At 32.1% G+C, this 13,410-nt stretch overlaps 2 protein-coding genes across 4 annotated transcripts in view; both read right to left on the reverse strand.

The window, feature by feature from the left end:
- LOC143069377 (filamin-B-like) overlaps positions 1-13,410 on the reverse strand; it is a 61,421-nt gene that overhangs the window by 24,184 nt on the left and 23,827 nt on the right. For 2 of the 3 annotated variants that reach the window (XM_076243972.1, XM_076243974.1), the window contains exons 13-19: positions 11,534-11,617; positions 6,590-6,730; positions 4,994-5,170; positions 2,896-3,045; positions 1,831-1,911; positions 1,072-1,209; positions 238-405 (exon numbers count right to left, since the gene is read on the reverse strand). In XM_076243972.1, coding sequence (XP_076100087.1) covers positions 238-405; positions 1,072-1,209; positions 1,831-1,911; positions 2,896-3,045; positions 4,994-5,170; positions 6,590-6,730; positions 11,534-11,617 — 939 coding nt within the window. The remainder of the gene's footprint in view (positions 1-237; positions 406-1,071; positions 1,210-1,830; positions 1,912-2,895; positions 3,046-4,993; positions 5,171-6,589; positions 6,731-11,533; positions 11,618-13,410) is intronic. The other variant, XM_076243973.1, reaches the window with a different exon arrangement.
- LOC143069833 (uncharacterized) lies at positions 5,333-6,561 on the reverse strand. The gene is made up of 3 exons (XM_076244638.1): positions 6,507-6,561; positions 5,923-6,045; positions 5,333-5,733 (listed from the first exon to the last, which is right to left on the reverse strand). Exons 1-3 carry the CDS (start codon positions 6,559-6,561, stop codon positions 5,333-5,335), a joined length of 579 nt encoding a protein of 192 aa, XP_076100753.1.

Below are 13,410 nucleotides of genomic sequence, written 5' to 3' on the forward strand. Positions count from 1 at the left end.
TTTAAATTGTGATACTTTTAGATTATCTATAGTTTTGAAAAGAACAAAAGTTTCCGGAATACAAATTCATCAAAGTCAGGTTATTAAAAAAGACCAAAGATATCACACTATCCTTCTACCAGATGGATAAAAACTCTTTTCAGTCATATGCATTATCACAACAAAGGCGCAAAAAAGGAAAATTGATGATTATGGAAATAGCAATAAAATTAACTATTGTCTTTTTCAAAAACATACCTGGTAATGGTTCCCTGTTGAAATTTATATCCACATACTGTTTCCCTGCCTGCTCTGGTGTAAATGCTATTTTATAAACTCCAGCATTTTCCATTTCCACCGTGTTAGGAAGGTTTCCATTGTTAACCATAATTTCTAACTGGCCTTCTCCTGCACTGGTTACATCAACTTTGAATAGAAAATGTTAACATATCCTAAATATTTCACCATGGCTTATTTCAGAGTATGTATACAGTAACCTACATTAGCATTCTTCTTATTTCCTGTTCTTTCATTTTTTAGTACTGGTAACATTGCTTGGTTATTTTTGTCATAATTTATTATAATTTTGGATGCAGGATAACTTTTTTTTCACGATTATTTATTTGCAGTTTTGCTCAAAACTGCAGATAAGCGAATAGAAAGTTTGTACTTAGTTAAGCATTTTAAAGAAATTAACAACAAGAATGTGTCCCAAGTACACAGATCATCCACACTATCATTTTCTATGTTCAGTGGACCATGAAAATGGGATAAAATCTCTAATTTGGCATTAAAATCAGAAAGATCTTATCATAGGGAACATGTTTACTTAGTTTCAAGTTGATTGGACTTCAACTTCATCAAAAACTTCATAAACTTTAACCTGAAGCGGGACAGACAAACGAAAGAAGGAACGAAACCAACAAACGAACAAACAGACACACAGACCAGAAAACATAATGCCCATAAATTGGGCATAAAAATTGGTATTCCATAAATTATAATGAATCCACTATGGATCAGATGCTTCACTTTATGCTGTTTCTTTCTAATATTATAAAAACTTTGATCATAAACCTTGTATTATCTTACTTGTAAAATCTACTGATTTCCCAACCAGTGTATCACCAAACCTTGATACCCTGATAGCATGTGTATCGTATGCCTTAGCTGTAAACGGACTGCCTTCAATCTCACTATCACCATACTTTATCTCAATTCTGTGATCACCTAAAGTTACAAGAATATCTATTTTAAAACTTGTAAGGTTACAAAGTAGAAACTGTAAAATTATCAAGGTGACTTTCTTTTCTTTAAATAATTTAAATAACTTGAACAATTTCCATTTTTTAAAGTTAACTGAAATTTCTTGTTACTGGAATATAAAACTTTAAATTTGTTGTAGAAACTATAAGAGGGATTATATTGCCTACAATGCTAGCAACTGTTCATCATAAAAAGATAGCAACAATTTTATGACATTCTTTCACTGCTTATATCCAAATTCTATTTGTTTTTCATATATATGCAAGCATGCTCCGAAACAATCATAGATGGTAAAGAGTTCCCATTTCTCTAAACAAATTGAATGAAAATTACTATCAATTTTAAAACATTCTAAAGCATATGTTGCATTTTGGCATCCGTAAGTAGCACTCATAAGCTTAGCATGCTTAAGTACATTATCTGATTATTTGAAAAAAAAGCAGAACCCAACTTCCAAGAGTTCTTTTTTCCAAGAAGCCATTTTTAACAGTCCATCTGATGCAAAACAGATGTATTGGCAAACATTGCACCTTGGGAAGAGCTACTCTTTCATGAAACCTCCCAAAATTATCTCAGATTACCTACCAACTTCTGTAGGGATGTATTCTACAATATGTCCCTCTTTTGTCCTTCTGATGTTGTACGGCACTGTTCTTTTACTTGGTGCTGAAAAGAATAAATCTTATCTTAGTTTATAACAAAGCGTAGTCCAAAAACGAAATCATTTTGCAAATTCTATCTATACATGATGTTAAAACACACGGTTAGTTTGTGCAATTAGCTAAAACTAATAGTGCAAGGTTATAAAAACAAAATAATAACTGAATAAAACACATTATTGTCTTTCATTTCATTTATTCAAAACAGTTTACAATACTTTTTTACATATAATATCCTTTTTCAGTTTAAATAACACTGAATAAATGATGTTTGTCGGTTTCAGCATAAGAAAGGATGAAGAATAATTACTTGATATTTTTTGAGAAATTGGGATAGACAATTGCAAGGCAATAAGCAAATACAGGGGACAAAGAAGCAGTTCCTATGACATTTGCATAATGTCTGGATATTATCAAAATATACTACAGAAAGATTTTGACAATATAAATTTCTCCATTCAGGGGTAGTAACTCAAAAACAAATAACAGATGGACATATTTCCTTCCCATAAGGTTTAATTTCTGTACGATTGAAAATAAACTTCAAGAGTAGGAGGCAAGAATAGAAGACTTCTTGAGGAACCAATGATGACTGTAAACATTTCATAAAAAGATCAAAAAAGGTAATGGCCAAATAGTTTAAGAAAATTCAAACATCCTGCATTTGCTGTTTTTATAAAAGCCCTTTTCTGGAGTATGCATTAAATGAAATATAGAGTATACATAGAGTAGATTTTAACTCAATGACACAGACAACTAAGACATCTTTCATCAAAAACACTCAATATTTTGAAGAAAAAAATGTATAGTATATGTACATAGTCACCAATCCAAGCAAAAAGGGTCTTGGAAGATTAATAAAAACTATCAACCTTTTTCATGATTGAAGAGATTGTATAAATAATTTGGTATTTCAAGAAACTTTTGTTTGTTAAGAAAGTATAACATGATAAATGCATGGTTTCACATTTTTATCTTTCCACCATTTTACCTGATATTTTTAAATGCAAAAAAGATTGATTTATCTCCCCTTTGTTATTGATATTAAAGCTAGCTTTTTTATTTGTGTGACATAAATATAATCCATCTCCTGTGACATTGAAACTCTTTGGGTCTATCACTGCTACGGTCCATGGACTTCCTGAAAAAGAACAAAACATATGTTTTAAAACTAATCTAAAAAATAATGAAAAAAGTAAAATGAGAAATTACCATTCTGTTTTAAATTTAAACAAATCATGAATTTTAATTTTATAATATATTTGACAACTTGGTGAGCTGTGTTCAGTCTTTTCAAATTGCTGTTCTCTTGATGTTAAACCATTTTTTGAAAAATAGTATGAAGAAAAAGTTACTACCAAACTTAATGAGGAGACAAACTAGAGGCTCTCAAGAGCGTGTTTCGCTCACCTTGGTGCATATTAAACAATGGACACAGATAAACTCATGACGAAATTGTGTTTTGGTGATCGTGATGTGTTTGTAGATCTTACTTTACTAATCATTCTTGTTGCTACAATTATCTGCAATTATCTCTATCTATAATGAACTTGGCCCAGTAATTACAGTGGAAAATATATTCTAAAAATTTACAAAAATTTACAAAAATTTATGAAAATTGTTAAAAAATTACTATAAAGGGCAATAACTCCTTAAGGGGTAAACTGACAATTTTAGTCATTTGACTTATTTGTAGATCTTACTTTGCTGAACATAATTGCTTTTTACAGTTTATCTCTATCTATTATAATATTCAAGATATTAACCAAAAACTGCAAAATTTCCATAAAATTACTAATTCTGGGGCAGCAACCCAACAACAGGTTGTCTGTTTAGTCTGAAAATTTCAGGGCAGATAGATCTTGACCTGATAAACAATTTATCCCGGACAGATTTGCTCTAAATGCTTTGGTTTCAGAGATATAAGCCAAAATCTACATTTCGCCCCTATGTACTAGTTTTAGCCATGGCCGCCACCTTGTTTGGTTGGCAGGGTCACACCACACATTTTTAAAGCAAGATACCCAAATGATGATTGTGGCCAACTTTGGTTAAATTTGGCCCAGTAGTTTCAGGAGAAGATTTTTTAAAAGAATACTAAAATTTTAGAAAGATGGTTAAAAATTGACTATTAAGGGGAATAACTCTTTAATGGGTCAACTGACAATTTTGGTCATGTCTGACTTATTTGTAGATCTTACTTTGCTGAACATTATTGCTGTTTACAGTTTATCTCTATCTATTATAATATTCAAGCCAAAATCTACATTTTACCCCATTGTTCTATTTTTAGCCATGGCAGCCATCTTGGTTGGTTGGCAGGGTCACGCAACACATTTTTTAAACTAAATACCCTAATGATGATTGTGGCCAAGTTTGGATTAATTTGACCCAGTAGTTTTAGAGGAGAAGATTTTTTGTAAAAGCTACCGACGGACGACGACGGACGCCAAGTGATGGGAAAAGCTGGGCCAGGTGAGCTAAAAAGTATTTACCAGTTATTTACTTACAGACGATTTCATTGAGTGTGTAGCGAAAGATAATGTTTTTGGTTAGCTTGCTTGTTAGCTAAACTGTGAAGTCATTGTTAGGTTAGGTAAACTACCCTACTTTAAGAGTAGACTTCTCCAACATATATCCAATCTAGCTGTCTGTTGGACTAGGCTTTTTCGAAAGGAGGGTAGTATACCTGACCTTATAATGACTTAATGGTTCAGCTAACAAGCAAGCTTACAAACGATATTACCTTTGCCTACACACTCAATGAAATCGGCTGTAATGAAACAATTATTGGTTCTGACATTAGTTTAAACAGTATTTATTAATGAAATATTACAAGATATATATTACAATGTTACATAAAGTTCAAATATGGGATTATGTTCTGACATTGACTGAATGGTAGTTTTTTTTCTCCTCAAAGTTTATTATGTCAATGCTTTCAAGTATTTCTTTTTTATGTCAATCATTTTACAGAAAAGTTTCTTGATAATACACTGATTAAAATATTTGTTATTCTGTTGTTAGGTTTACATCTTTAAAAAAATAAAAAATTCATTGATTTAGTCTCACCAATAGTAATAAGTTACCTATAACTTCTTTTTTATTGAACTTCATCTCTACTAAATGAGGCTTTGGAGCTTCTGCTATAAATGATGCTTCAAAATATTTGTCCTCATGTTCATTGAGGGTCTGTACTTGACAAGGTATAGTCCCACTATTGATCATTATTTCTATGTTTCCTGGTCCAGCCTTTTCAGCATTTACTGCAATCAAAACATTTAAACCATATTAAGGAACTGTTAACAATGGCACATGTGTTGCTATTAAGGAACGTTTAACACAGGTACATGAGTTGCTATCAAGAAACTGCTAACACATGCACATGTGTTACTATTAAGGAACTGTTAAAATAAGCACATGTGTTGCTATTTAGGAACTGTAAACGCATGCACATGTGTTGCTATTAAAGAACTGTTAACACAGATAAAACAAGTAAATGTGTTGCTATTAAGGACTATTAAAGAAGTACATGTGTTGCTATTAAGGACTATTAAACAAGTACATGTGTTGCTATTAAGGTCTATTAAACAAGTACATGTGTTGCTATGAAGGACTATTAAACAAGTACATGTGTTGCTATGAAGGACTATTAAACAAGTACATGTGTTGCTATTAAGGACTATTAAACAAGTACATGTGTTGCTATTAAGGATGTTGCTATGAAGGACTATTAAACAAGTACATGTGTTGCTATGAAGGACTATTAAACAAGTACATGTGTTGCTATGAAGGACTATTAAACAAGTACATGTGTTGCTATTAAGGACTATTAAACAAGTACATGTGTTGCTATTAAGGACTATTAAACAAGTACATGTGTTGCTATTAAGGACTATTAAACAAGTACATGTGTTGCTATGAAGGACTATTAAACAAGTACATGTGTTGCTATTAAGGACTATTAAACAAGTACATGTGTTGCTATTAAGGATGTTGCTATGAAGGACTATTAAACAAGTACATGTGTTGCTATGAAGGACTATTAAACAAGTACATGTGTTGCTATGAAGGACTATTAAACAAGTACATGTGTTGCTATTAAGGACTATTAAACAAGTACATGTGTTGCTATTAAGGACTATTAAACAAGTACATGTGTTGCTATTAAGGACTATTAAACAAGTACATGTGTTGCTATGAAGGACTATTAAACAAGTACATGTGTTGCTATTAAGGAATGGTTAACACATGCACATGGTTGCTATTTATAAGGAACTGTTACACAGGCACATATATTGCTATTAATTAACTGCTAACATAGATAGGCACATCTGTTGCCTATTTTTAGGAACTGCTATCATAGACACATATGTTGAAATAAAGAACAAATAATGCAATGCAAATGCTGCCTACACTACACACTTGTTTTGAATTGAGACAAAAATTGTGTTAAAATTCATACAAAAAAATCTTAAATGTTGAACATTACTAGTACATGGCAATTCATATCAATATATTATAGTAATTTTGTCAATACAACCATTTGGACCTTCCTTCTAGTATGTCGATAATTATTTTGCCTAAATACATTAAATATACAGTGTTTCTTAAGAATTTTTTTTCTTCTTAAACCCCAAATTGTTATTTTGTACATTGTTTTTCAGTTATGGAAATAAACTTACTATTGAATTTAACTGGATTTCCATACATACACACAGGAGGCACATTTGTAACAATAATACCATCAGAACTGTACACTTTAGCTTTAAATGGTCCACTTTGAATAGGATGACCACCATGAAACACATCAATTTTATGTTCACCTAAACAAAAAAAGTAAAATACATATTTCATTAAAAACAAATAAAAAGAACACAATAAAATAAAGCTTATCAGGCTACCTTTGCAATAACAAAATAAATTGAAAATGTGACTATAAGGTATGAGATATCCTTACTTGTAAATATGCATGATTCAAATTCCACATACAGATGGATTCACATAGTTTAGACTGTTTTGTGATTACAATAATTGTGTATAAGTTTCACTACATTTAGTTGAGGAGAACTAAAGTTAGAGAACAGAAACGACAGATTTAGAATTTTTTCCATTTATAAAGGGGCATAACTCAAGAATGGTAAAAGTGCACCACCCAATATCAATCTTGACATATGTTTTCTGGGTATGCATTATCAATAAGTTTTATAACTTTATGACTTAAGGTCGGATGATTCATGTCAGACAGACATGTACACCTTACAATCTGTCCATACACCAAATATAGTATTGCTATTGCTTATAGTACTTGAAATACAGTCCAAACCACAAAAAACTTAACATTAACCAATGAACCATGAAAACAGGGGTCAAAATTAGCGCTAGTCCAGTGGTCTCAGACCAGTAGAATTTGCGTTAAACCAGTAGATTTTGTTAGCAGGTGGTCTGTCAGACCAGTAGAAATTAGTCGATAAAAATCACAATCATGTTTTGTTTACAAAAAAAAATACCTGCGAAATCAACTGGTTTATAATATTTCAGGTGAGAGTCCAAAACAACAACACAAAAAGTGGTAATTTTTGGAAGGAGTTGAACCACTGGACATTTTTTTTTTAATTCTAGGACTTATGGATTTAATTCTTTCCCTTCCTGCTCGTTCTGCTGATGCAGAAAGAGGGTTTTCTGAGATGATACTTGTTAAGCTATTGAAATGTTGATAATTTCTGGACAGTGCTCCAGACGACCCAGTCAGGCACCCTATGGTCGTCGTGTGGATGGTGATGATGTGGAAGACAATGTTGATATTTTTTCTGTTGTTGATCCTGATTTTGATGAAGAAAATCATTGAGATTATCAAAGCCTTTATCAAAATCAGGATCGTGAAAATAAAAGTAAGCATCTATCATTTATTTTAGAGTTTGTCAAATGAATGTCATTTTTGCAGGACCAGTAGATTTGGAGCCGGACCAGCAGATTTTTCAGTCCACTAGTCTAGCTTACCAGTACACACAAAAGCTTAAATTCGACCCCTGCATGAAGATGAGGTCAAGGTCAGATAAAACCTGCTAGACTGACATGTACTCATTAGTCATTCGATACACCACATATAGTTGCCTGCTGCTTAAACTATTTGACAAACAGACCTAATCACATAACTTTAACCTTCATCATTGATCTATGAAATGAGATCGAGGTCAGGTGAATCCTGTCTGACGGACATATAGACATTGCAAGGAATGCATATACCAAATATGGTGATCCTAATACTCATAATTTTTTAATAAAAGTCAGTGAACCATGAAAATGAAGTCAACAGCATTGAATAACAGACGGAACCTTTGTAACATGAGGTACCTGCATACAAGATATGAAGCCTCCAGGTGTTCTACATTCAGATATAGAAAGCTTTATTCCCCAAGCGCCAGATAGAAATACATATGTTTCGCATACTGGGACTTTCATTGCAAGCGAGACAACAATTACAAATGCTTTACAAAAGAGAGAAAAAAACAAAATTTGCAAATATCATTAAACCAATCTGAGCAATACAATGAACAATTTAAATATCTACAAACCATCGATTTTTCTACAAATGAATGACATTAGAATAATAATCCACACAAATTAAAATCCTTTCACAGTAAAATAAATACCCTCATCAGTTGCATGATCCAACATCTGTAGAACCTCATAAGCTGAAGTGGAAAATGACAATGACTCTCTGGGATAAAGGCTTTGTATGTGAGGATTTCTATATTCAATGAGACTGTCACAGAAATATCTTGGTTGTACCACTGCCATGTTGACCTAATCTTATCCTTATCCTTATCCTTATCCTTATCAATCCAAATAACAAATTGTTTATGTGTTCAAATGTGAGTACTTTGTCTGAATGAGTAATTGTTCAGAGAGTGAACTTGATTAACCTTGAAGTCACACTCCAGTGATTATACATGTCAACACAATCTTGAATGATTGAAAGCTCACATATGACAGTTAACTCTGAATATGCCTTCTAGGCATTTCTTCAATGACTCCTTTGAGATAAGTTTACAAATTTGTATTGACATGAACATTTTCAGTTAGAACCAAAACTGGATGATACATGTATATTTAAATAGATCAACCAGTGACAAGGGTCAAGACCATGCTTACTACACTTCATGCAAAGCTGACTATGGTGGCCCTAATTACTTGACCAAAAATATGGAGACAGCTACCCACCAGAAAGCCCACAACTTTATCAATTCAACACCTTCTGTTACAAATATGTTCAGTAGTGGTACAAAAGTTGACAATGTGGCTAAAGCAGATGTACTTTTTGCCAACTATGTATGGTGGCTGATCACTGTACTGAACTATATAAAATTATGATGAAAAAATATTTAAACCCCCCTATCTTCTATTTTACTAAGCAAAATGGCTATGTAGGTGCTAAAAGGTATGGAATCAGTGTTGTGTTTTAACAAAAAAGGAAGATATGCAGTTTAAACACACACAAAAAAATCTTGCATATGTCGATAAAAAATCTTGCATATGTCGATAAAAAGGTCGATAAAAAATCTCAAGTTATGAGGCCCAAACTCCAGCTGAAAATTTCCAAATCTCCAGTTGTGGCTTGACAACTCTGTCACATGTATGGAATATGCCAGTAAACTCCAATTTGAGTTCAATACCATCAAAACACATAGTGCCACCAGTAATGTGTCTTTATTTCAAATACATTTTTGTATTATTACTTGTAATCTGACTTGTATTTGCCTTAATCTGGACCATAAATGAAAAGTTAACCACATTAAATCAATCAGAGTGACCCTATTCCTTTTCTTGAAACAACTTCCTAGTTTATTACAAAACTTTTTAAAGATTTAAAAAAAAACTGAAATTTGTGGGGCCCTATAAACAAATGGACAAAAATTGAACTTTGCTTATTGGTTAGTGAATATTTGACCTTCTAGATCTGTATCATTTGTGGATAGTTGTGTCTATGGGCTATAATTTATTCATTAATACATTTCTATTAAGAAACTTTATTAGAAACCATTATGAATTTATAATTTGAAGTCACTGGAGCACGACTACAAAATATGCCCTTTATTCTGTTTGCCACTGAGGTGGATTGATGATTGTGCAACAGCAAACTAAAGTGTTGTGGTTTAACATGTGTTTTATTAAATCCATCTTTTAATAAAACAAGAACTTTCTTTAAAAAAGATATCAGACGTATTTAAATTTGAGTATATGTTTAAAATTATCATTTTGATAACCTTCAGAAGCACAAAGATACCATTTAAATAACGTTTTCTCTGTTTGTGTTCAGTATTCTTGGTCCTCGTATTTTTCTGTTTACATTCACCAAAACCCTGCGGAAATCTCACATGCGTAGGTGTGTTCTAAAAGTCATGTACGTTCGTACAACAAAGTTTACATTAAAAATTATATAATTGTCCCGAATAAACAGCTGTCACGGATGCAAAGAGCTAAAACACAACCAAATCACCCACCATGACAGCATTTTGTCCAATCACAGAAAGGATTTTCGAGCATGCGTATTCTGTTGCCATAGTTAAGCGTCCTTAAGTTCAAAGGGCACAAACCGAAACTATACCGACTACGTCGGAAAAAAAGTTTATCATTTGAAAATGTAAATAAGATACCAAGGATAGCTGATGCATGGACCTCAATTACAACAACATATCAAACACCAAATCATTTACTCATCAAAAGGTCCGAGACCACAATTAATTCGTAGTGCATTTCTTTTAGAACAAAAATGAAAATTAAAAAAATCCCACCTGCGCTTTCTCAATGAAATTTTTACAGTGTGTTGTACTACTTTTGGGACAAATTATATCAAAATTATAGAAAACTTCATCGACTCTAACTAAAAATATGGACAATTTTCTCTTTAGGGCGTCTTGAAATCTTTTGACAGCTTCCGAAGTGCTAATTTTGAACCTTTTTCAGCTGGACCAAATCACTACTTTCCTTTAAAATTCTGAACCCAACTTTTTTTGCAGTGTAATTTCACCCCCCTACTTACAATTTGAGGCATAAAACATGGAGAAATAAATTTGGAAGGGGTATAAAAAATATTGGCAAGTAACCCACTGTCAACACTAGGGACTATATTTGTGGACAACGAAAATCAAGGGACGACAATTGTGGTCTCGGACCAAATATGTTTTTTGAACATCTTTGACAAATAACCATAATATTTGATTGAATTTAGTTCTTTAAGCACTGCACACTGAAATTAGATCAAGGTTGTGAGGTACTATTTACCATGGAAATGTGAAAAAAAGCTAGTTTTGAAACTTCAGCAAATATCAATAGTCTAGTTTCTTGTGTATAATTAGGAGTTTAGTATGACATCCATTATCACTGTACTAGTGTATATATATTTTAAGGGGCCAGCCGAAGGACACCTACTGGTGCAGGAGTTTCTCGCTACATTGAAGACCCATTAGTGGCCTTGGCTGTTGTCTACTCTATGGTCGGGTTGTTGTCGCTTTGACACATTCCCCATTTCCTTTCTCAATTTTAGCGTATTTATTTATTCTGAAGGACCTTAGCACAAACAAGACAAAACTGTCTTAAAGATCTGAAGTCTGTATTAATAAACTTACCAACTTCTGTTGGTATATATTCAACTTGGTAAAGTCCACTGCTTTTTCTCTTCACCACTTTATTTACCTGTTGTCCCGACGGACCTGTAAGTCAAAATATATGGTCAATTTTTCCTCTAATGAGAAATTCTCTAAATCACTCAAACAAAATTTCTAGTGAAAAGACAGAGCATATATCAAGTAAAAGTGTGCTCAAATGTGAATAAATAAAAATCAAACATTCATGACAGCAAGAAAAAGAAGATTCTATAAAAACATAATAGAATGTATTTACTCTTATTTTGACAATGATTGTTAAAAGATAAGCAATTTATTTAAGCTTCAGCTCCTTTTTCAGGCATTAAATTTTTTCTGAACTACTTATTTGTTGATGTTTTTTGGGAAATTTCTTCTGCTCCACATACAGCACCTTTCAGATATTGTAAACTTCTAAAGATTTTACATTTGATAATCAGTAAGCTAGCATCAAATTTGAATCTCATTTTTAAATATTAACACATGACTTTAATTTCCCATATTGTATTTATAACTTCTTATATTTCATCTATATAAAAGCATGTGATATAGAAAAGAAATTTTCCAAAATGCATCATTTTTTGAAAGACAAGTTTCATGCCAACCAATTTCTAACTTACCTTATTAACAAAATCACAGAGGTTGATAATTCGGTGAATAAACAAAAGGTGCAACAGATCGAGCAAGAAATATCCTCCATGCGTAAGATATCACGAAGGTATATCGATCCATGCGTCCGCAGGGCATATGTGTGTATATATATATGTCTGTCCATGCGAAACCGCAAGGGAATATATTCTGGATTGTTGGTTATGATGACATCATCATGCTGTATTACAAGATATCTTCATGCAACATTAAATGAGCAAAGAATGTTGTGAGGCGAGTTGAAAATCCGAGTATAAGCATATGAGGTTAAATTAAATGGCATTCCTGAAATTTCTTTAAGTGATATTTTGAGTTATCAAATATATACAAAAGTTATTTTAGTTAAAAGAGAATTAATTTCCAGCATTTACATACCTACTTTATGGTAAGACATTATGGTACTCATTCAGGTCAAGTAAGAGCAACTAAAAGAAGATAAATCAGGCTTACAATTTGTGCGATTTGAGGAAAAATTAAACTGTTTGATATTTTCTAGACCCAACATAATCATCACAAAACAGTTACCAGTTTTTTTTCTTCAAATTGCTCTACATGTAAGCTTGATTTTACTATTTTTAGTTGCTCTTATGTGACTTGACTGATTACCAGAATGGGTTACCATAGAGTAGGTAACCAGCCTAAATTTCACAATATACATGTACTTGGAGTAAAATGTCAGTATTACAAAAATAGTTCATTAAGGTGGCTCGGGCCTATTCGAAGTTTCTATCAGAAGTGCCATATTTTTGGTTATTTTATTCTTTGAAGAAAATGAATCAAATTGGTCGAAAAAAAATAGGGGTCACGGACCATTTAAGATCAAAATTTTACTTTTAAACAGGTATGTAAATGGGAAAATTTTTCAATGAAATGATAGGGAAAATACAGGTGTTGACATATTTTTATCGGAATATCAAAAAAACGTTCTATGACAATTTGTCCAAAACTGTTATATGAATAGCTGGAATATAGCTTCAAAGAATGAGCCAATAAAAAACATAGGTCACCGATAAGGAAAAAAAAATATTTTGCCTTAAAACCCAAATTTTGGCGGGAAAATGGTGAAAATGGGTGAAATGTCATTTTGACCCTTTAACAAATATGGATAATAACGAAAATATTCTATAAGTCACATAACTACAATGAATTAACATTTCTAATCAATCAAAATATTTTAAAAAAATATATCGAATTTACGACAAATACTTTTGTAG

The sequence above is a fragment of the Mytilus galloprovincialis genome, chromosome 3, assembly GCF_965363235.1.
Source record: "Mytilus galloprovincialis chromosome 3, xbMytGall1.hap1.1, whole genome shotgun sequence".
NCBI classification, from domain to species: domain Eukaryota; kingdom Metazoa; phylum Mollusca; class Bivalvia; order Mytilida; family Mytilidae; genus Mytilus; species Mytilus galloprovincialis.

Coding starts and splice junctions, on each gene's coding strand:
- LOC143069833 (XM_076244638.1), bottom strand. CDS start 6,561: ATGTACAAAATAACAATTTGGGGTTTAAGAAGAAAAAAAATTCTTAAG. Junction 6,046..6,506: donor AAAAATTCTTAAGAAACACT/GTATATTTAATG, acceptor CTTGTTTAATAG/TCCTTAATAGCAACACATGT. Junction 5,734..5,922: donor TCATAGCAACACATGTACTT/GTTTAATAGTCC, acceptor CTTGTTTAATAG/TCCTTAATAGCAACACATGT.